The 21261-nt window shown below is 52.2% G+C and overlaps 8 protein-coding genes across 8 annotated transcripts; 3 read left to right on the forward strand and 5 right to left on the reverse strand.

Moving 5' to 3' along the window:
- Positions 1–1583: 1583 nt before the first annotated feature.
- On the reverse strand, positions 1584–2792 carry CCOS01_04134 (uncharacterized protein; the record flags this gene model as incomplete). The annotated part of the gene is made up of 5 exons (XM_060452317.1): positions 1584–1735; positions 1882–1964; positions 2019–2101; positions 2414–2447; positions 2596–2792. The coding sequence occupies 5 exons, from the start codon at positions 2790–2792 to the stop codon at positions 1584–1586; spliced, it is 549 nt and encodes a 182-aa protein (XP_060316275.1).
- Positions 2793–4759: 1967 nt separating this feature from the next.
- Positions 4760–5263, reverse strand: CCOS01_04135 (uncharacterized protein; the record flags this gene model as incomplete). Its single annotated transcript, XM_060452318.1, has 1 exon — positions 4760–5263. One exon carries the CDS (start codon positions 5261–5263, stop codon positions 4760–4762), a length of 504 nt encoding a protein of 167 aa, XP_060316276.1.
- An 889-nt stretch (positions 5264–6152) lies between these two features.
- On the forward strand, positions 6153–7598 carry CCOS01_04136 (uncharacterized protein; the record flags this gene model as incomplete). Its single annotated transcript, XM_060452319.1, has 3 exons — positions 6153–6563; positions 6781–7044; positions 7119–7598. 3 exons carry the CDS (start codon positions 6153–6155, stop codon positions 7596–7598), a joined length of 1155 nt encoding a protein of 384 aa, XP_060316277.1.
- A 416-nt stretch (positions 7599–8014) lies between these two features.
- On the reverse strand, positions 8015–9841 carry CCOS01_04137 (uncharacterized protein; the record flags this gene model as incomplete). The annotated part of the gene is made up of 1 exon (XM_060452320.1): positions 8015–9841. One exon carries the CDS (start codon positions 9839–9841, stop codon positions 8015–8017), a length of 1827 nt encoding a protein of 608 aa, XP_060316278.1.
- A 609-nt stretch (positions 9842–10450) lies between these two features.
- Positions 10451–11800, forward strand: CCOS01_04138 (uncharacterized protein; the record flags this gene model as incomplete). The annotated part of the gene is made up of 1 exon (XM_060452321.1): positions 10451–11800. The coding sequence occupies one exon, from the start codon at positions 10451–10453 to the stop codon at positions 11798–11800; it is 1350 nt and encodes a 449-aa protein (XP_060316279.1).
- A 197-nt stretch (positions 11801–11997) lies between these two features.
- CCOS01_04139 (uncharacterized protein) lies at positions 11998–14547 on the reverse strand (the record flags this gene model as incomplete). Its single annotated transcript, XM_060452322.1, has 1 exon — positions 11998–14547. One exon carries the CDS (start codon positions 14545–14547, stop codon positions 11998–12000), a length of 2550 nt encoding a protein of 849 aa, XP_060316280.1.
- A 1434-nt stretch (positions 14548–15981) lies between these two features.
- Positions 15982–18973, forward strand: CCOS01_04140 (glycosyl hydrolase family 7; the record flags this gene model as incomplete). The annotated part of the gene is made up of 6 exons (XM_060452323.1): positions 15982–16629; positions 16684–16823; positions 16881–17353; positions 17809–17888; positions 17974–18442; positions 18501–18973. 6 exons carry the CDS (start codon positions 15982–15984, stop codon positions 18971–18973), a joined length of 2283 nt encoding a protein of 760 aa, XP_060316281.1.
- Positions 18974–19890: 917 nt separating this feature from the next.
- On the reverse strand, positions 19891–20097 carry CCOS01_04141 (uncharacterized protein; the record flags this gene model as incomplete). The annotated part of the gene is made up of 1 exon (XM_060452324.1): positions 19891–20097. A coding segment is annotated over one exon (207 nt), but the record flags the coding sequence as incomplete, so codon positions are not given.
- Positions 20098–21261: the final 1164 nt, after the last annotated feature.

Raw genomic sequence — 21261 nt, forward strand, 5'->3', positions numbered from 1 at the left:
GTCAGGCACCAAGGGGAGATTGGTTGCTGGCCAGGGGCAGAGCTGTGAGTGGTTCCACTTGCCGGTTATTAGAGTTTGATTTTACTTTATGCGTTGGTTGCTGATCGTCTTGCGTAGATTGCAGTGCGCCTGTAGTGCGCCGTTGTGCCTACTTCACAATGCGATTGTGAACGGCTTGTAGTTATCAAAATTGTTGGCTTTGCCCTGCCTTATATGATGTATCAGGCCTGGAGTGATTAGACTTGCCGAAGCCGCGAGAGGCCCCTTGGCGTCATCCCGGGACGTCAAGCCCACCCTAGAGAACTAACAGGAGAATGTCCAGGCGAACGACGAGCCCTGAACAACTGAGCCTCTAAGCCAAGAGCTCTCCCACAAGCCGAGAGTGCCGACCGGGGTCCCACGGCGTTGCCGGCGCCCACGGGTCGCCGACGGAGCGGTGGTGCCGACGAGATACGAGCATCCCCTGACTCTAAGCCGCCATTCCCCAGATCTTAAACATGATGGCATCCGCTCGTTCTCGCGCTCGATTGCCTATTGACAATTGACGTAAACTCAATGGTTCAGTATCACCATCATCTAGGTACTAATACCATCTAGGTCCTCGAACGCGTATGACTGGCCCTGAACCGCGTCAAGCTGCTCACGCGTCGGATCATCGCTACCACGGTGATACCACCTAGTCCACGCAAGCGGCAACTTCCACCGGTTAGCCGGTGACGATGCGGTGAACGCAAGCTTTTCGCCCAGAGAACAACCAACGAACCGTGCTTCGGCCCACCCTATTGCCAACGGTTTTGTGGGGTATTCCCTGGAATCTTCAAAAGTCATGCCCTAAGCGGCATCTCGGCCGTATTTTGGGGCCATTTCCACCACGCTCAAAAAATGAAATTGACCAGCCTGGGGGTCGAACCCAGAATCTCCTGATAACATATTAAATCGTAGTCAGACGCCTTGCCATTGGGCCAACCGGCCATTGTCATAAACGACTTGCGGTTGAGGTGTGGCTACTGGCTCAGAGTGAGGCTCAAGTTGTGCTCTCGTCAAGGCACAGGTTCGCGGTTTCGTTTAGTTGTCATCTGAGGAATTGCAAGAGTTGATCAGTGAGTTGGACACAACACAGACCACTCAAAGTTTATCTCTTCGTCCGGTTTTGTCTCCGATCTCAACTAGGATGGTCCATTTTGAGTATCGGACGGAAAGCTTGCTTTTGCAACTTCGCCTTCGCTTACTCACCCATAGTTTCATATCGAAGTCAATAGCCCATTATGACTGAGAAGTTCTATATTGAAAGTCTAGAAGACAGTAGCAGCAGTGCCCTCGCGTCTCGCTTTCCGTGTTCTGCCGACTCAAAAACCCACCCGGTGGGCCAGATGCTTTGTCTGAATAGAACTGTATCTGCATGGCAAATCCGGTTCAGACTTTGGGTCAGAATGATTCCTGCCCCAACTACATCAACTCAATTACTTCTTTGCGCCATGATAGGTGGACCAGCCGTTGTCGGTAAATCGTTACTTGAGATGAGTTATGTTGTCAGGGAAAAGTCCGTACCAAGATCAATCTTCCGCTGCCTATGTCAGAGAACGTTAAAACGCGGTACTGCCGGTCATTACAGAACTGGGGAGTCCTTTGTCGGCTAGATAGTCATGAACGAGGCTCAACAGCCCAACATTAATCCCTTCAATGTCTCCGTGAGAACTTCTTCCACTGCGCTGTGATGGGATAAGGAAGGGTTTTACTAACCTTTGGGTCCCATGACGGAGAGAGAAACGGGAAAGTATTCTTTTCGCCCGGAAACTTGAGACTGAGATTCACATTGACTGACTGTGTTGCTCTATTAGAATGCTTCGAATTATCATTGGTCATTTTACGGTCGACTCTTACCGGGCACAATCTGGTTTGTCACACCTGTTAACGAAGCGTGAAGATTGGAGTCGAAGCCCTCAAAGCCTCGATTCTCGGGCACGCTAAAGTTTTAGTTAGCCAAGGTTACTACACTGGTAGTCATTCACATCTCTTACGGCAAGTATTCATCCCGGTAGTCCAATTTGTATCGAGGGACAATCATAATGGTCTTCTCGTCGTTGAGCAAATGTTCAAGAAACTAAGTGTTGTGGAGCAATACTTCATCCACAGCCTCCTGCCAACGATCTTGGCTTATCAACTTGCCTTTATCCCTGAGACAGGACCGTCAGCGCGTATGGCACGAGATTGTGAAACCTGATCTTACCATAGGTACTGTGTGACTTTGCACATGTAAGGATCCGCCTTGAATTTTTCCTGGTATTCCGACCTGGAATTTGCAAGGTAGGTCCAGAACTCGCGTTACATCAAGGTCATAAAAGTCTGGACAGTTCACTCAGCCGATGAACTACTCCAAGAGCATCAAGAGTGCACTAGGATTCTATCAACTCACCTCATTGAATGTGCCGAAGAAGCCCTTTTCAGCGCTAGGGGGCTTCGTAGCTTTCCAAGTCTCTTCCATGGAGATGTCGACTTTGTCTGCTCCAAACCATTCAGTGAGGGACAACACCAAGTCCTCAGCAATCGGTTGGACACCGGAATGGTCGGATCAGTACTCCCGTGGGAACAACACACGTTTCGGCCTCAGAGCCTGCAGCGTCGTCAGTCCAGGCGACATCAATGGCGTTCGTAGTGCTCACCTCAGCTTTGGAGGAGTTTTGGGGCCAATGACGACCGAACTCATGCATTTTGCGGATATCTCTTCCTAGGAAACCGGGAGTGTGAAATATCCTAGCCGTCTCATCAATCTCGTGTCTTTTGGACATGAACATAAAGGCTTACCCGCCAGGAAGAACCACGTCTGGAGTCTGGAGTTGGCCTCCCGTCATGTGAAGGGCGGAAAGCGAACACGCCGTGAGCGATCGCAGGGTCTCGAATGCTCCCACCAGCTTGTTCATCAACTTACTTGGCCTCCAGCAGAGTACTCAACAATGCAGAATGTTCTAGCTTACCATCTGTACCCAAAGTGGTATCAAGCCACGGGTATGCTGCTAGGCTTGAAGCTGATCCGGTGCTGCTCCCAATCCCAGCGAGATATCCATCACCACGGACATTCATGGGATCAAAGTAGTCGCAGCAGTCGCCAATAACCTCTTGGCTCCCTCCAAACTCAACAGTCTTGGTCTTGCCAACAATGACCCCTCCAAGGTCGATGACACGCTGTACATCATCGGAAGAAGCACTTGAAGGTCCATGCAGCCTACGGTAACCCCGATTTCCACATCCCGTATGAACTTCTTTGAGGTCAAACAAGTCTTTGACTGCAACTCTCAGTCCAGCAAACGGCGTATGATCAGCTTTAGAAGAGTTGATCCTCGAAGGAACTGCAACACAGAGCGACGATGCCCCAAATGCAGCGGCGTGCAACGTTTGATACCTTTGATCATGTTAATCCCGCGGTGACAAAAGAGATAGGGGAATGGGGGGCTGCGTAAAGTGATGCCCGGCCGGCCTACTTACGTTTGAGGATCTTCTTGACTTGGTATCGTGCTCAAAACAAAAGATTCGGTATCGTCGGAGAAGAGGCGACAAGGGCCGAAGATTCCACTATTGGAGAAAAAATAGGGTCCTGGAGGGATATGTTCGCTGCCGATTATGTGGAAGAGATATTGGCAATCCTACGATGCGAGGAGCTGCAAGACAGATTCTCCAATCTCTAATTGGTTTGAGAGAATGCAGATGTGCTTCAGAAAGGCTTCACAGAATTCCTCGTCGTTCTGCACCCACGAGACATGGGCTCTTCAAGATCATCTCTCAAATTGGATGTACCACTGATAACGAAACATGACAAGGTGCTGATATTAGGTGAGTCAGTGGGCTGCGTCTTGTACTGGTACCCATTTCGTCAGAAAGGCTTTCAGTTACAAGCTAGGTGCTATGATTGTTGTAGGCATCGTCCAGACTTATATTAGGCTGGCCCCGGATGACGAATGCCTTCGTACCAAGCTCGATGACTGTCTTTATTCACACCACAGCTGGACTCGGAGAGGAAGTCGCACTTTGGTGACAGCGGATTCGTGCTTCGCGGGTGGGCGGGAAATAATCGAGGAGGGGGGCGTGAGTTGACGGGCTGCTGTCACTAGCACCAAATTCGGGGTTGTTGACTGGTGCCAGGACCGGGACCTTACGAACCAACATCGTGAATAGCCCTGCGCTTGGGAATGGGGAATGTCTTGAGAGAAACTTTAGTCGGGGCAGCTTCCAACTCATAGCTCAGGCTGGCAGATCTTCCGATTTTTGATCCTTGCCTCGATTTCCTTTGAGGTCGTAAAGCCACCTACCGCACCTCGTCTGGACCGGGGCACCAATAAGACATCCAATTGGCGAGGTTGGTGTTGCAAGGAATCGGCCACTCAGCTTTTGACAAACGTCTGTGGGCTGTCGTATATTTGGGCAAACAAAAGCTGGGTTACGTGATCTGAATCTCCTCCGTCTTTGTCCTGGGGTTGTGAGTAGAAATCTGTATCTCAAAATGTTTCGACTTGACATCCCTACGCAGCCTCTCAAGCTTCCCACGCACGGGAACGTTGCTTTAGGCTAATGAAGTATACATTCAGTCGGGTTATGTTCATTCTCATATTTTGTGAGTCTGTCAACGATCTTTACTTTTCCAGACTTGATGCCATGACTTGAGCCTTGAGGCACGGAGTGCTTGGTAAGCATCGAATATTTCGAGGATCAGTCCCTCCATTTCATTATTTTACATGAACTCCGGGAAAGGTGGAAGAGCCAAAGATTTCTAATCCTTGAAGACACATCGAGAGTAGTCACTCTCGTCACGGGTACCTAGGTTCTCCTTCGGCAGATATCCCATAATAGCACCCTCAGAAGCGCCGTCAAACGCACAGAAACGGTGAGTTATCCTCCATTCACCTTCTCTCTTTTCCAAGTTGTCAACATAACGCACCAAGAACGTAGTCCACTTCTCCTCCTGTCCAACTCCGACGATCGTTGTAGCGGTGCAGTACGTCTCTGCATGCGCCTTGCGACCATCTTCCTCAATCTCAATGAGAGATTGACCGATCTGGTGATGGGCGGTCTTGATTGAATTAGAGCCCATTGAGTCGAAGAAGTCTTTGGCTGGGCCGTTGTAGGTCCCGTGGTTATCTGTGGCATCTTCGTGGTAGACGGACTGGACGACGTTGCGAATCAGGCGATCTGCTCCACGAGCGAACCGATAGATGACGGTTCGGATCTCATCCTTGTCTATAATGGTCTGGACTGCGCGGGGGAGGGAGGTCATGTCGACAGGAAGTACTATATTTGTAGCTTCAACTTGTTTGAGTTATCAAAAAACGACACTACCTGAAGTAGGCAGGTGGAAGAGAGGAGATTGCGGAAATAAAAATCCGCTCGCGCTGTTGCCGGTATAATTAGGCTTGATTCAATGCTTTCGGGTGATACAGTCAGTAAGAGGCTACATGTGCTTTATATCTACAGAAATTGAGTTGATGAAGCTTCAGGGATGCCATCTCAAGTGAAGAGTAATTGTCTCATCCGCACGGGTTCATTACAGTCCGCGAGGGCGGCGGACTTTGGTTACGAATACGAAGCACGGCAGTCCATCACATTGGCTCTAGGCTTTACAATGAAAGCGAACCCGAGATGTTGCATTCTTCAACTTGCGGAGTTTCAAGACGGCTATATGGTTCGTTGAACTCAATATCCTCGGCAACTTCAACCACGAAAATGATCAAGGGGTCAAAGCCTTACAATCGTCTTAGAGCTGAGTGAGTAAGTAGGTTGGTCGCCCCAAAATCATAACTAAGTATTTGATAGTGGATATCTTGAGAATTTGTATTATGCGAGCGAGACGCAATTCCCTCAATCAACTCTAATTTGCTAATCACGATTCTGAACTTTGACAGAGTTGCTAGTCGGGAGAAACAGGATTTGAGGGCGGCATATCAGCCACTGTGGCTGTCAGCCACAATGTTGACCAGAAAGACAAATCGTCAATCCGGCGAAAGCGGCGCCCGTGTGCCTAGGATCAATACCCGCCATCTCTTCGCGGACATCTCATCAGCTACCTTACACCTATTGAATCGCGCCTCCAATCACATATGTACCCATGATTGAAAGGGCCGTGCCGTGGAAAGTATACATGTACTCGGTGCGAAAGCGCTCGGACAATGACAATGCCTCCCGGACGGCCCCGTCTCGACCTGGAGCCCTTCAAGGATGAAATCATTGCGGCGTTCAACCGGCGCGAGACGGTCGAGAGCATGTTAAAGGGCCTCGCCGCAAAGGGATACGAAGTCAACGGCAAGACATTCCAGCGCCGACTCCGAGAATGGGGCCTATATCGATATTCCAAGACGCCCAACAAGAAGAATGGGCGAAATGGCACAGCCGAAGCAGCAGCAGCAGCCGCCGCCGTAGGTCAGTCAAGCTTCAGCGCGCGAGCAAGCGCACCGCCGGCAGCGGCAGAGAGCACGGCGCGGGACAGCAGCGCAGCGCAAACCCCAGCATCGAGCGCGACAGCACCCGTCACAAAACCCCTCTTGCAGCCTATCATGCAACATGGAGAGAGGCCCGGCTCCGTAAGTTCTTGAACTCTCCATTCCCAATAGGGTAACTGTAACAGTTGAGAAGCACCAAGTGGGCTGCATGACGGTTGGGACCCAGCCGGTGTGGGATGGGATTGGGGGGGGATGCATTCTCGTTAGGGAATTATTAAGAGCACAATAGCGCCGCTTTCGCTCGCCGAGAACACGGAAGGGGAAGAATTGCTATCTAATAACTTGATTGCTTCTTCAGTTGCAGGACAGAGACGACGACGACTCATCAGAAAGCATTCCGTCAGCAGCTTCATCGCCAAAAGCACCGCGAAACAACTCTTCACTCTTCAACACATATCTCGAAAGGTTAAGACCGCTTCCGCAAGCTTCAGCGCCCCAACCAAACATGTCTCAAAAAGTCTGGACCCGCCGACACCCCGCAGGCTTCGGCTTGGAGAAGTCACTCGCTGCCGTCCGCGACCCTGCCGCCGCTCCGACTCCGATCCCTTCGCCGCCTCGCGACGTGAGTTCTACCCTAGAGCAACATAAGCCAGCACAACGACAATGAGGCTGTAGCAAACTCTAATAAGCTTGCAGGTCGAGGTGATTCAACAAGAGTGTGATTCCATCACCTTTCAGTCCTTCACATATGAGGATGCATTTGAACTAGGACATCTCCTTCATGCCCGACTCCTCCCCTTCGCCCTCGTCAACAAGAAGCCCACAGTCATCTCGATTGCACTGGCAAACAGCCAACAGGTGCTCTTCCAGACGGCCGTCGGATCCGGCTCTCTTCCCGACAACGAGACGTGGGTGCAGCGCAAGCGCAACGCCGTGCTCCGATGGGGCTGCAGCACCTGGCTTCTTCACAACAAGCTGGGCGGCGATGAGCAGCTCTTTGCCTCAAAGTTTGGTATGAGCACGGAACAGGCTGGAAAGTACGCCATTCACGGTGGCGGCGTGCCCATCCGTGTGCAAGGAGTTGAGGGCGTTGTGGCTGTTGTGGTTGTCAGTGGTCTGAAACAGGATGAGGATCACGGTGTGATTGTTGATGTTATCAAGACTCATTACCAATGATTGCAAAGAAAACCCAGCGACAATGAGAATGATTGAGAGATATTTAGAACTAGTTTCAATAATTCCAGAGGCGACGAGACTCGTCTATCATGTCGGGTCGCGATGCATGAACTACATACGACGTGGAATCGTAAAATTACAAATCGACGGCTCCTCTTCATTGTAGGTAACATCCACTATGGGCTTCGCCGGAGTCCCTATACTCAGCTTCAGTCCTCGCTCAACTGCTACTTTATTTCGAAATCATTCATAGGCGGATACAAGCGGAATCGTCTGACAGATATATCGTCGCTGCCCTTCGGGAAAGTATGTTCATAAGCAAATATGTACGGACCCCTCCAGCAACTGGCAGGATAGAAGACCTCCATCGAATTATCCATCGATGCGGTAAAACGAAAATAATTAGAAACAGAGCTCTAGTGGAACTCAAAATCCACAGACTTCCAGTCAATGTCTTCGTTCATCATGCGTTTTCCTTCTTCCTCCTCCGGTCCCCAGGTGCAAAGTCCAACCCGCATGTAAGGAACGTCCGCCCATTCGCTACTATCACTGCCTGAATTGGCTGGCTGATTTGCGGGACGATGCAGCACAGCTATGCTCTCAGGGATATTCAGAAGTTCTCCTCGAGTTGAATCAATATCTCCAACATGGAATACCCATAAGTCGCGGAGAACCAATGGCAAATTAGCTTTCTGAGGAAACAGCCAACCGAACCCCGGTAAATCGAACCGCGACAAGTAGCCGTTGAGGTTCAGATGCTCTTGTGTGAATCCGGCATCTGTCATGATTCTGATACGGTCGTAGTCGTGGTCCACGTCTTTGAATTCAGCGTATTCAGACGTGTCTGTCTCCTTGAGGAATTGAACAAGTTTATCTTGCACTTCAAGGGCATCAGTCAAGCGGCAGACTCGACCGCGTGCCCTCATGACATCTTGTCCTTGGAGATAAAATCGAGCTTTCACCACGTAACCTCTTGGCGATCTAAAGTTGGCCGGAACAACCGAGTTCTCTGTGATGCGCCAGCTTAGTGACTCGGCAGGCTTTTCTGTGTGAACAAATAGCTGGCTGAGAACGGGATTCTTGTTGACTATTGCCAAGGCAAATTCTTGGACGAGATCTGCCAGGGAAGGGTTATCATGCGGCCGAATGACCTTGCCCACACGCAGGTTGTAGGCTTGCATAATACCATAGATGCGGTCTACCGGTCTCGAGGTCTGCCTAGACCATGCCATGCTGTAAGGGATGTTGGGGTTCGATGTAGGCAACTTATACATGCCGGAACGGGTAAGGAGTGATTGCGTCTTTTCGATCTTGGTCTTCATGTCTACTTCCCAGTCGCTTAAGTCGTAGCCCATCTGTTCGTGGTATTCAAGGCCTCGTAGTATATTGACGACATCCAAGTAGATGTTGTTGCAAAAATTGACGAACATTGCAAGATATGCTTGGTACTTTCTGCCGTCATCGGACGTGATCCAAACACACGGAAGCCCTTCTGCGCTCAAAATCACAGCATCATTGCGCAACACGGCCTCCTGCAAGGTCCACAGAGATGAAAACCAGGGATCGTTGAGTACGGTTTGCAGTCCAGAACTAATACGGTCGATAGTCTCGCGTACGGCCGTCATCCTGTACTCCTGGTGGCGAACGTCTTCCCAGGTCATGTACGAGGGCATGAGCTGGTTTTTTAATGTGCTGAAGGTGCTGAAAGTGATGGATTCCAATTGGCCGTCGTTCATGTCGTGAAAAGCCTTCGTGAGACTCTCCTGTGTTGCCTCGCACAGCCAAACATGCACCTTGACTGCTTTGTCGAAAATAGCGACCTGGTGACCAACTTCTTCCGCGTTCATGATCTCGTCTTCTTGATCTATGCAAGCGATATCAATCCATGCCCATTCAACGTCCTCAAACGCCATGGAATCAACAACGGCCCGGAACGAGTTCACCGTGAAGTGAGATTCTTTTATTGAGGGTATCTTCCACGGGACGCCCTTCACCGGCAATGCAGGGACGGCATGGTCATCATGCCTGATTTTCCAGCGGCCCCAAGTGTAAGTGAGGATGCTGTACTTTGGCTTCTCCGTTGTTCCATAGACGTTGCGCTCGTCTCTCGGGATTGATGTCAGTGTTGGTATGTGTAATAGTCGCCGGGGCCAGTAGTCATCGGCGTTTTCTGAGGCAGTTAACCGCGGCCAGAAGTCGTCGATGTCCTCTAAGGCAGTTAACTTTTCCTGAATGTCATGCATGTCAATGACTATTGTGTTTCATGATTTACGAATCCGTCGCCGAGCTGCACTTACCATACCGGTAGAGTATTATTGACTGGGAGTGATGTATTCCCGATGTCGGCGTACTTTATCAACAACCCCCAATAGGTATTGTGTAGCAAAGTTGTGAGGCTCTCGGCGAGGCAGAAATCTTCCCAAAAGCGCTTCACTGAACGAAGAGGAATACCAAAGTCCCAAATGAGGCATAATTACGTTGCGAAGAACGTCAGACGTAAGCAGCAATGACCTGCAGTACTTATTACACTTCATGTGCGTCAAGCCCCACGGCTCGCTCCTGGGACGAATGAGCAGACAAATCTGACATGAAGACCAGGGTCTGGTGCAGGACGCGGTATCACATCAGCTTCTCCAAATGTCAGTAAAGCAAACCAACCTCACTGAGCTTCAACTCTTGCTTTGAATAAGAGAAGGATTCAAGTTGAGCACACCGAAAATCTTCCATATTAAAAGGCGGGTTGAAGTTCACTCAATAGCCCTTCCAGCTCTTCTTTTCTCTTGCCCCATCAAACATACCCAAGATTCCCTCATCGTGACCGCATTTTAGGTAGTGATAACAACATCGAGAAAATGTCAGCAACATCATCAGCCCTCGGCGCAGTCTTGGGTTACCTAGGCGCCGAAGTCGCGGGCATAAGCCTCTTCGAACGCCTCTTATGGCCGGAACGCTTCTACAACGCCGTTGACGCCATCGCGCTTATCCGCCTGGCCCTCTTCATGCCCATGGGCGGGCCCCTCCACCGCGCAGCCCTCGAGACGCTGGATAAGTTCCGCGATCACGGCCTGTACAAGGGTCGCCGGCGGGGCGACATGCTCGGTACCACCTTCTTCTCCGACAAAGCCAGCGTCCATTACCTCCACAAGACGGCAACCACCCCCGAAGGCCGGAAGCTACCACGTGCCGTGCGGAATGGCTTCTGGATTGAGGTTTTGAAGCATGTTGACGATCGCATCAGTCTGGGCGGGTCTTGGACCGGGGCCGGTCCGGCGCCGGTGCCGGATACTGTACGACTGAAGGAGGGAGGTGAGGCACCGGCAGACACGGTCAGGACTACAAGGCGGATATACCGTCTTGATCTGGAATTCCAATCCAGTCAAGGAAGCGAAGCGTCTCCACAACTGAAGGCATTTAACGAAAACTTCGGGTTCAGAACATTGCTAGGTATTGTTGTATCGGAGCTATCCTCAATCCTGCTTGCAGTCGCTGCAGGAATCTGGTCAAACCAAAGTAGAGACGGACAAGACGCCCCAGCAAAATGGTTCATCGGCTTCCTTTGCATTCCTCTCTTCCTGAAGCTTTTTGCCGCGGTGGCGCGCGTTCGCCGAGAGAGCGTGATACACGACGAAGGCTCACCCGAATCGTCGACCCTAAACGTGACAGCTCCATCTTCACCAGCAGCCGAAGCTTCAATCACTGAGAAGGACCCAACACCCGCCTCCCCAGATCACCACCAGGAAACAGAAATCTTCGAGGTCGAGGTCCCCTCCATCGGCTTCCTCCTCATCTCTACCCCCTCCCCAGCCTCCCAAGCAAGCTTCCAGTTCTTCCGCCACTACGGCCACCCAATCCGCGACAGCGCCCTCGACCGCGCAAGGGAGGTAGCCAGCATAGTGACGGTGTACGCCTTTGTCCTCTATTTCCCCGCGGGACTGCTACTGCTGTCGTGGATGAACGAGTCTATGCAGTACCTCTGGCTGGGTCAGCAGCTGTGGAGCGTCTTGGTCATGCATCTTGTGCGTCTTTTCGGGTGGGAGGGCACTTCGCGGACGGAGGAGGCGGTGGCGGCTGCGCTCGTGAAGGACTTCAGGGTTGTGTTGGCTGGTGAGAAGGCGTGTGTTGAGGCTACACTGCGGATGGAGGAGGTTACGTCGGTTAGGGAGGGTAGGAAGAGGGTGCAAGAGATGCTAGAAGGACTTTAAGATTGTGGTTTTGGTTTCAATGACCGTGGAAACACTTGGGCAAAGAGAAACGCGCATATATACACCGTCCCATTTTCAGCCTTCGTTCACATTGGAGAAGGAACGTTGCAACTCTTCTAAGTATACGAGCTCGCGCCATATATCCTACCATCTCAATCGGCTGATGACTTGTGCAAGACACAGAGACTGTGCAGCCTCTACAACACCTTCCAATCGACTTTTGAAGTCGGAGGAAGAGACTCATTCTTCAAAAAGAATTGACCAATCTTGTTGAGATAGTGTTTCCCAAACATGGACAAAGGCAACTTCTCCAGCAATACGCCGTGTACGAGGCCCAAGTCCTCATAGAGCGCAACCGCATAGATCCGCCGCGACCCATTACTCAAGTCCTTTAGCGTCGCCAGCATATCCTGAACATTCGCCGTGTATCTCTTTGATTTATTGTTCGCTATCACGTCGTCCTGAGGTAAAAAGCAGTCAACGTTGCCCGATAACTTGCGCGGCCCCGGCTTGTCATCCGATGTCAAGGCGATACCCACCGCGCGCATAGAAACGCTCGCGTCCTCATTGATAAGCCAATCTGCCACTGTCTCGTGATCTTGACGATCAAGGTAGGTATGATCCGAGGATCCCGAGATACCGGCATACCAGCCCGTGGTCTTGGACACGGGTAGCATGGTCCCACCAGATTCGTTCCGCTTCAGGACCCGTCGCATTTCGTTGGCCGTGCCCGTGGAACGAACGAGATTCCTGGCCATACTTTGGTAAAAGATTGCTCCAAACTTCCGCGAACATTCGCGGAGGAAAGCGAGGGGGTATGTTCCGTAGACCATGGGCTCCGCTGGGGCAGGCTTGCTGGTAGACTTTGAAGCCTCCAGCTTCTCGACGTACCAGTCCGTCACGCTCACGGCAGACATTATGGCTGGAGCGCGGCTGGATGAGCAGTGTCGAAGGTTCGCATTTGTGAGGATGGTTGTGGGTGAGCCGGCGGTGAGAGCGTTGTCAAGCCGGGTCATTATGCAGAGTTGGTAGAGGTCCCTCACTGCACTTGGAAACGTCCGGTCGCTGGTGCTGTCTTGGATGGTCTTCCTGTTCGGATCATTCACGAGTTTCACATCGTACTGAAAGGGCTCGCTGAAGGAGGTCCCAATGGGCTCTGGCAGCAAGTTGAAATCTCGAGTGTCTCTGAGAACTACCATGAGGGTTCTCAACGAGATTGCCGTCCCGCTCCGATCTTCCAGCCTGATCCAGGTGCGAGTATACAGCTGGATTTCAGGGCAGAGAATACACTCCTGCAAAGTCCAGAGTGAGGACATCCAAAAGGTTGGCTCGCCTGCCGTAAGATCGTCAACAAGATCGACTAGATCTTCCATTCTCTCACGGCGCTTTTTCTTTAGCAGCTCCATCGCCACTGTGGCCGCCTGTGTTGCTTCGGCTATTCTGTCCTTGATTGCGTCGGTGTCACGGTTCGACAAGATTGACTGCGACTTGAGACTCATCCAGTCTAATGCGGCTAGCACGCCATGCCAGGACTCGACGTCGTTGATCCAGGCGATGCAGTGGCTCGATCCCTTGAAAATTGACGCCTGATTCGCAATCTCCTGGGCAGCCCTCGGATCGCTCTTGTCCTGCGGAATGCAGAATAAATCGAACCAGATATAGCGGTAGCCAAGTTCCTTGAGCTGTCCGGGAAGATCGCGTACATCATAAATGGTGTTTTCTGGGACCAGCCACGGTACTCCGGGAACAGTTGTGTCGGTTCGTGTTCGCCAGCGACCCCATGTGTGGCTGATACATACGTATGGAGGGCATTCGGGCAGCTCCTCCACGGTGACTGTCTGTTGACTTTCGTTGTCCCAGAGATAGTACGGGTTGATGCTCGCTTGGGCAGCGGTGATTCTCTGGTGTTCCGCATCGTTCTGAACAACGGTAGGATATGGGGTTTGTTCACCGGCAGGAGAATGGCTTGGATGTAGCACTGGATAGGAAAGTTTTTGAATGGTCGCGATACAAGAAGATCGATACCGGGCATGCTGAAGTCTAGAAAGCTTCATATGGCAGAGAAAAGGCTCCCAAAACATCGGATTGAATTCGAAGAGGAAGAGCCTGAATAGATGCGAGTGGTAGAGGGAGGTGTCTGTCTTGACTTCGCTGGCGATGCGACGAAGATTGTATCCATCGGAAGGATCTGATATCGTCCAAAACGGTCGGTTCTTTTCTAGACGCGTAGAGGTGGCACGCAATAGCTCTTCGTTGCAGTAGGCCGCTTTCCACCAGTATCGGAGAAGGTCAAACGATCTTCTTTGAGCAGGCGAAAGTGAGCGGCAGAACTCGGGCTCATCTCGAATCAAGCGTTGGATTTCCTCCCAGTCATCGAGGAGCGAGGCCCAGCCGTGCAGCCTCTTATGGCCATCGAAGTCTGGCCCTCCCTTGTATCTGGCTAGATGAACCCACAGCGGGCATACCGGCCACAGCCTAGGTTCGAGGGGCTTGAAGTGCAAGTTCTTCATGGCCAACAATGCCTTCCGGCTTTGGTCAACTGAGTCCTGCCATTCTAGTCGCGGTGCTCCCTCGGTCAGGCGTCTCTTTTCCAGGTCATCGTATGCGGCCCATCGAGGGGGAACGAGAGACTCCCACTCAGGGGAGAAGACGTAGGCAGTGCAAATATCGTTGTCGGTCTGTTCGCTGGACCATTCCTCGTGCCATTCGGTGAGTTTGGCGGTAATGTCGGTGTTTGATGACCCCATTGCTGCTGCTACGTCTCGGTCAGAGTGTGTCTGCAAAGATTCTTGACTTGTTCGTGTATACCTATCGTCAATCGGAATCGATGTTGCCGTCGTTGACTGGGCTAAGTCCAATTGCTGTCGTTCGAATGAGGGATTTTCAGTCCTCTTTTGTTCAAGACATTGGGTTATGAGGCACGAGAAGTCGCATTATCTCGACAAAACCTCGTTCATACATCGCTTTAGTATTGCTTGACGCAACAGTCTTGGACTCTGTTATTCCAAGGATTTGGTCCTTCTTCAACCCCTTCTGGCAATATTGTGGACTGACGTATGCAAGTAAGACGCGACTCGCGAATCATCTTCCGACAACATCTTGCTGCCTGGCGCTGGTGATAGCGATATTTGACATCTCCACAATGAGGCCACAGATGATGTCCAATATTTCCGATCTCAGGCCGAGCTTATGGATTCTATAACCTATAACAACATCAAGACTGAAGACTTAAGGCGAGAAATAGGTTGCGTAGCATGCCTCTCTGCTACGGGCGCAGAATAGCTTGGCATCCACCCCAGGGGGCCAGAATCCGAGCCGGAAGAGCTATCCCCCCCTCTTTGACTGTTCAAGATGGATCGCTTCACTAAACCCTGGTCGAACACCCCTGTAATTGCTTCACGCGGAGAAATAGTCGAGCGGAAGCCGCCGTCCTTAATTATGATTCTCTCCGCTTTCTGCTCATCTCCATCGTCTAGCAAACACCATGAGCAAAATGACTGAAAGACTGGTGTAAATGCGGCCTCTGCCAGGAACAGTGGTCGGCTAATCGACGGACTTCTAAAGGGCGACCTGACTGGATGATTCATCCAGTCGAGCAATCTACCAAATGCAGGTTCATCTGCACAAAGATGGAAGGGGAGGGTAGAGTCGCATCCAAGCGGGCGGCCAGATCTTCCCCCCATGCACGGTTCCTGGCCCGTTCTACCGTGAAGCCACGAGGGAAGGGAGCTGGAGGATAATGAACGTTTCACTACCCAAGCACATTTAACATGGCACTAGGCCTGTTTTCAACTTACCTCGTGGCGGATAACCTTTGAATCAAAGCTACGAACCCTTGTCGGCAATCAATGTCACAGCGCCCAGACAGCCAGACAAAGGCTTCGGAGGGTGACCTTCCTTCGCCTCAAGAGGAACAAGACGGGACAGGAAGAAGGAATAGAGCTCAATCACGGAAATTTGGCTCCCTGGAGAGCGCGTTCCGTTGCCAATGCACCCCTGAGCGAGTTCATAATGGGTAAACGGGAAGAGACCCGACAGCCATGGTTAAGTTGGACGGAGATGTCTGAACATATATGAAGACCTCCTTCTCCCGATTGTTTGGTCGAGGCGCGCGCTGTTCTGTCTACCGGCGCAATCGTCGCAATAATCTCTTTTCAGGAACTCATCACGGCTTCCCAGTCATGATGGCGTCTTCTCTGTCCCGCTTGGGCCTTGCCACTCTCTTCATAGGCCTGGCAGCGGCCCAGCGTCAGATTGGGCCCGAAGAGAACCACCCCCCGCTCACGACCTGGCGCTGTACCAAGGCCGGCGGCTGCACTGAAGTCAACAATTTCATCGTCCTCGACTCCCTCGCGCACAACGTCTACCAGGCCAACGGCGGTGGAAGCTGTGGCTCCTGGGGCAGCCCGCCCAACGAGACGGCGTGCCCAACCAAGGAGGCCTGCGCCGAGAACTGTGTCCAGGAAGGTCTCGACGACTACAGCCGCGTCGGCGTCACGACGAACGGCGGCGCCATGACCATGTACCAGCTCAAGGACGGCGTGCAGGTGTCTCCGCGCGTGTATCTTCTTGACCCTTCCAAGGAGCAATATGAGATGATGCACCTGACGGGCAAGGAGTTCACGTTTGACGTCGATGTATCGAAGTTGCCGTGTGGCATGAATAGCGCCCTGTATACCTCTGAGATGGAGGCCGACGGTGGCAAGAGCGCGCTCAACACTGGTGGCGCTCGTCACGGCACGGGGTACTGCGACGCCCAGTGCTATACTACGCCGTTCATCAACGGTGAAGCCAACATTGAAGGATACGGTGCATGCTGCAATGAGATGGTGAGTTGCCTGTCCTTGGTGGGTACTCAAGAAGCGACTAACGTGCCATCACAGGACATCTGGGAGGCCAACTCGCGTTCTGCTCATCTGGCGCCGCACCCGTGCAACCAGACTGGTGTCTATCTCTGCGAGGGCGAAGACTGTGCCTTTGAAGGCATCTGCGACAAGAACGGCTGTGCCTGGAACCCGTACCGGTCAGTGACCAGCTTTGCAGCCCAATAGTATTGAACAGAACCTAACCCTAGAAACAGAGTCAACCAAGATGACTTCTACGGCCGCGGCTCAGGGTTCGATGTCGACACCACGCGTCCCTTCACAGTCATCACACAGTTCCCCGCCAACGAAGCCGGCGTCCTCACCGAGATCCACCGCCTCTACATCCAAGACGGCCACCTGATCCGCAGCGAGGTCGTCAACAACACTGATCTTCCGCAGGTCAACTACCTCAACGATGAGTTCTGCGCGGCGACGGGCTCGCGGCGGTTCATGGATCTCGGGGCGCACCGGGAGATGGGCGAGTCGTTTGATCGGGGCGTGGTGCTTGCGTTTAGCATCTGGTGGGATGCCGGCGGTGGGATGAGGTGGCTGGACGGTGCGCCGGAAGCCGGGCCATGCAATGAGACGGAAGGATTCCCGGAGAACGTTGTCAAGGTTGAGCCGAACCCGGTTGTGACGTTCAGCAATATCAAATGGGGCGAGCTTGGGTCTACGTTCAAGCCTCAGTGTAAGAACAAGCCCAGGAATGTGTAAGTCGTCTAGAGAATAGCAGTCCACTTTCATGCGTCGAGTTTTGTCATTCTCTTTGATATGTCGCCTTGTTGGTATGTTCGTAGACCATCATGTTTGATAAGGCATCGTGACTGTCCTGGGGAAAGGTAAAGTTGTAGAAATGAATAGTTGAGAGAAGGGAGAAGAAGGTTCCAGGCCGGAGAGGACCGCCGAGTGCGGCCCCACCAGATTGGCGGCTGAGTCAGCAGTCCAGAGAGCTTGGACGCGTCGCGTAAAGTGGTCGGTGGTTCCTGCCGCCGATGGTTAAGTCGCCCCGCGGTTCCAGCTCCGACCATGGATAAGCTGCGAACACCTCCACCTACTTACATATTCCCTCTCCGTCACTCTCGGGATGCCTTTCAACGTTTCCGAGCCATCGTGAATACATAACAGCGCATAACATGGAGGCAGCAACTGAGCGCCACTTCTTCCACCATGGCGCTCCGAAGCCTGGCGCGACCAAGACCGCCCTCAGAGTAGAGTATCCCACAGTCCTACGAACGCAATGCACTTTCCCGATCATTTATGTGACACTGCTACACGATGGGAGCTTTTTCTGACTGGAATATACTGCAGGCCATTGAGAGAGAAAAGCTGGACTGCCAATGGTGCCAGATTCGAGCATTTCCGAACCATAAACAATACCCAATCACTATCGTAAACGAGGTCGACGACGAAATAATACCGCCCAACTTTCGATTTCTACAGCACTCAAAGCTCGGCCACGGGGTACAAGCCGCAGAGGATAGTTTCCGAAGCGGATGCGAATGTGAAGACGAGGAAGAATGCCAGTATGCGGGCTGTCTCTGCCTGCAGGAGCAAGAAGACGACTCAGATGACGAGGACGAAGCGAGAAAGAAGGCCTACATGTACCATATGCACGGCGTCAAAGCTGGGTTGCTGCGGTCAAAATTCCTGGGCTCGACGCGGCCCATTTACGAGTGCCACGAAGGCTGCGCATGCGATGTGACCTGTCCTAACAGGGTGGTCGAGAGAGGTCGTCAGGTTCCTCTTCAGATTTTCCGGACTGAGAAGACGGGCTGGGGTGAGTTGAGCTGAGAGGCTGCTGCCATGCTGGAGAGAAGCTTACTCTATGAGAATAGGTGTTCGATCGTTGCTCGACATTCGACGAGGACAGTTCGTCGATAACTACATTGGCGAGATCATTACACCACAGGAAGCCCAACGCCGACGGGATACGTCGAATATTGCGCAACAAAAGGACGTGTACCTTTTCGCACTCGACAAGTTCACGGATGAAGACTCCCCTGACATGCGCCTGCAAGGGCCCCCGCTCGAGATAGATGGCGAATTCATGTCCGGCCCGACTCGCTTCATCAATCACTCCTGCGAACCGAATTTGCGTATCTTTGCGCGCGTGGGAGACCACGCCGACAAGCACATTCACGACCTTGCCTTCTTTGCGCTTCGCGACATTCCCCGAGGAGAGCAGCTCACGTTCGACTACGTCGACGGTGTCAGCGACGATGCTGTTGATGCGAAGGACAAGAGCAAGCAAGGCGACATGGTTCCGTGTCTTTGCGGCAGCAAGAATTGTCGCCAGTTCCTGTGGTAGTCGTTCAGTATCAATGATATCTGTCTGGATTCGATCGCGTTTCTAGCTTCTGGTTTGTCGGAAGGTCGGATACCAATTCGATGCTAGCCGCGAAGTGCCACATACTGTCGGCGGTAGCGGGATTTGTGGAAGTCAAGGAGCCGTCAATGACGAAAGATGCCAACGTCATCGGCATCGGGCTTTTACAGAGCTTACCTCCAACCTTGCTGATAGGTACGGACGGAAGTCTGGCTTCAAAAATGGGCCCAGTTCGAGAATACCGGGAGACAGCGGGCAAGGAAGACTGGGTCAGGTGCCGGGACGGCATGACACGGAGGCTCCGTGGGTTGATGAAGCATCAAGCCTACAAAGAGCCCACAATTTGGATCTTCAGGGATGGCCGGTGCGCCCGGTTCGTCTGAAGAGGCGGACAACTCGGGACGTCAAGGGGGGATGCCCTGGATTGGGACATAAAGCATGGCCTTCCTGACGTCTAACTCGTGCACGGCGCACATGTTGATTGTCAGGTCGGAGGGGGCATGACGCGATGAAATGCATCTAAGCCTGGGACGCAAATTGAGGTGTCAGATCTGGTGTTGCGATGGAGACGCAGATCTTATGTGCTACTAAGGCAAACTTCCAAATTGGCGCTGGAGTCAGGTAACGGGATCTCGGCAATGGCGTTTCAATTGGTGTACGTAGTAATACGAGACGGGCCCCGGTCGATATCCATTCTAGAAGCGCCAATTTGAGCACCGCTATGACCTCTACGAATACTACTAGGAAAAGTTGAAGTGATTAGTGAATTGCCTTCACGGATGGTGTCTCTAACTCGCGTGCATGATCGAGATGTGCCGGTAGAGGCGCCTGCTATAAGCCATCGGTATGCAGTTGGCCGCTGTCCGTGTTTATTGATCAGGCGTTCAGTTCATGGTGGCTCAGCAGAACCTTGGACGGATCCCCTCACAACCAACACTGAGGGCCAATCGTAGTGTATGTAGAGCACGAGGGTGAAAAAGAAGGCCGATGGAGGGGGGAGGAGTCTTGCGGCATGAAGCGAGTGGGCTGGGCTGAGGAATGCTGGGGAGGACCCTGTGCTGGGCCGACTTTTCGGATGGATCTCGCCAAGGCACTTGTGACCAAACCTTGAAGAGCTGGACTTACAGAAACAAAATAGCTGTGGACACTGAAGGGAGTTTGTGTGTCTGTACGGATATGAGAGACACTTAGGGGAGAGAGAACCATGTGGCTGGGCCGATCCAATGTCTCGATCCATTGTCTCTTAGCGTCTATCGAATATTTCTGAAAGAGGATAATCCACGTGCAAACGGGAGACTCGAAGGAGCAAAACATGTCTTGATTTGGATGCTGAACCCAGAGATATCCCACGGGTGCGTGCATTCAAATCATACACAAGGTACGGAGTAAGGTAAGGTAAGGTACCTCGGATCTTAAAAGAGGAATGCTCAAAGGGGAAAAGGGACGAAAAGTCGAGGTCCACTGCTTTCTCGCCTTATCTCTTCGCAAGCGAAGCGGACGGGAAGCGAAAACAAGCCCAATTTCGACGTCTCATAGCGGCAACCCACTGGACAAGCCTGGACTAGCACCATCCCTGCTGCCGATATCCTCTTCCGGGGAACTGCAACCACTGATCATCTGCTGCATTCTTTCCATTTTTTACCTCGAGATGTACTAAGGTACCTACCTAGGTATCCGTAGAGGTGAGCGATAAGGTACCAAGAGAGACTCACTCACCACACTCACCTTGCCTTCACCATCTCACCTCTCACCACTCACCTCACCTGCTACCTTACCTCCCGCAGTAATCCTTCCTTTCGTCACCACTGGACCCCAGGTGCCTCACCCACCCTCCCAAACACAGTCCTAGTCCCTCACTTTCTCTCGTCACTTTTCATCTTCTTCTCTGCTGCCCTCCTTCTGCCGCCTGCAACGTTTTTGAGGAGCTCCCCTCTGCTCTGTGCCTCTCACCACCCACCTTCTCTCTGCTCTCGTTCCATTCGCAACGCCTCCCCCTCGAATACGTACCTTTCTTGACTTCAGCTACACCACTTCCCGTCGCTCTCCCCACGCTCCGTCCGGGACCAACACGACACACACACACACCTTTTTAATACACGACAGCCGCAGCTCGTCGACCAACCAGCGTCAGATCGTCACGTCAACGACACAAGGGTCTAGACCCTCCAACAGCCCATACTCGTTTCCTCTCCTCTTTCAACATCGCCCCCGTTTTCACCACCCGACCTCTCTACGGCAAAGCCACTAATTAGTTCCCGCCCACCTTTTGA

Source organism: Colletotrichum costaricense (genome assembly GCF_030867565.1).
Source record: "Colletotrichum costaricense strain IMI 309622 chromosome Unknown Scaffold_4.1, whole genome shotgun sequence".
Lineage (NCBI taxonomy): Eukaryota > Fungi > Ascomycota > Sordariomycetes > Glomerellales > Glomerellaceae > Colletotrichum > Colletotrichum costaricense.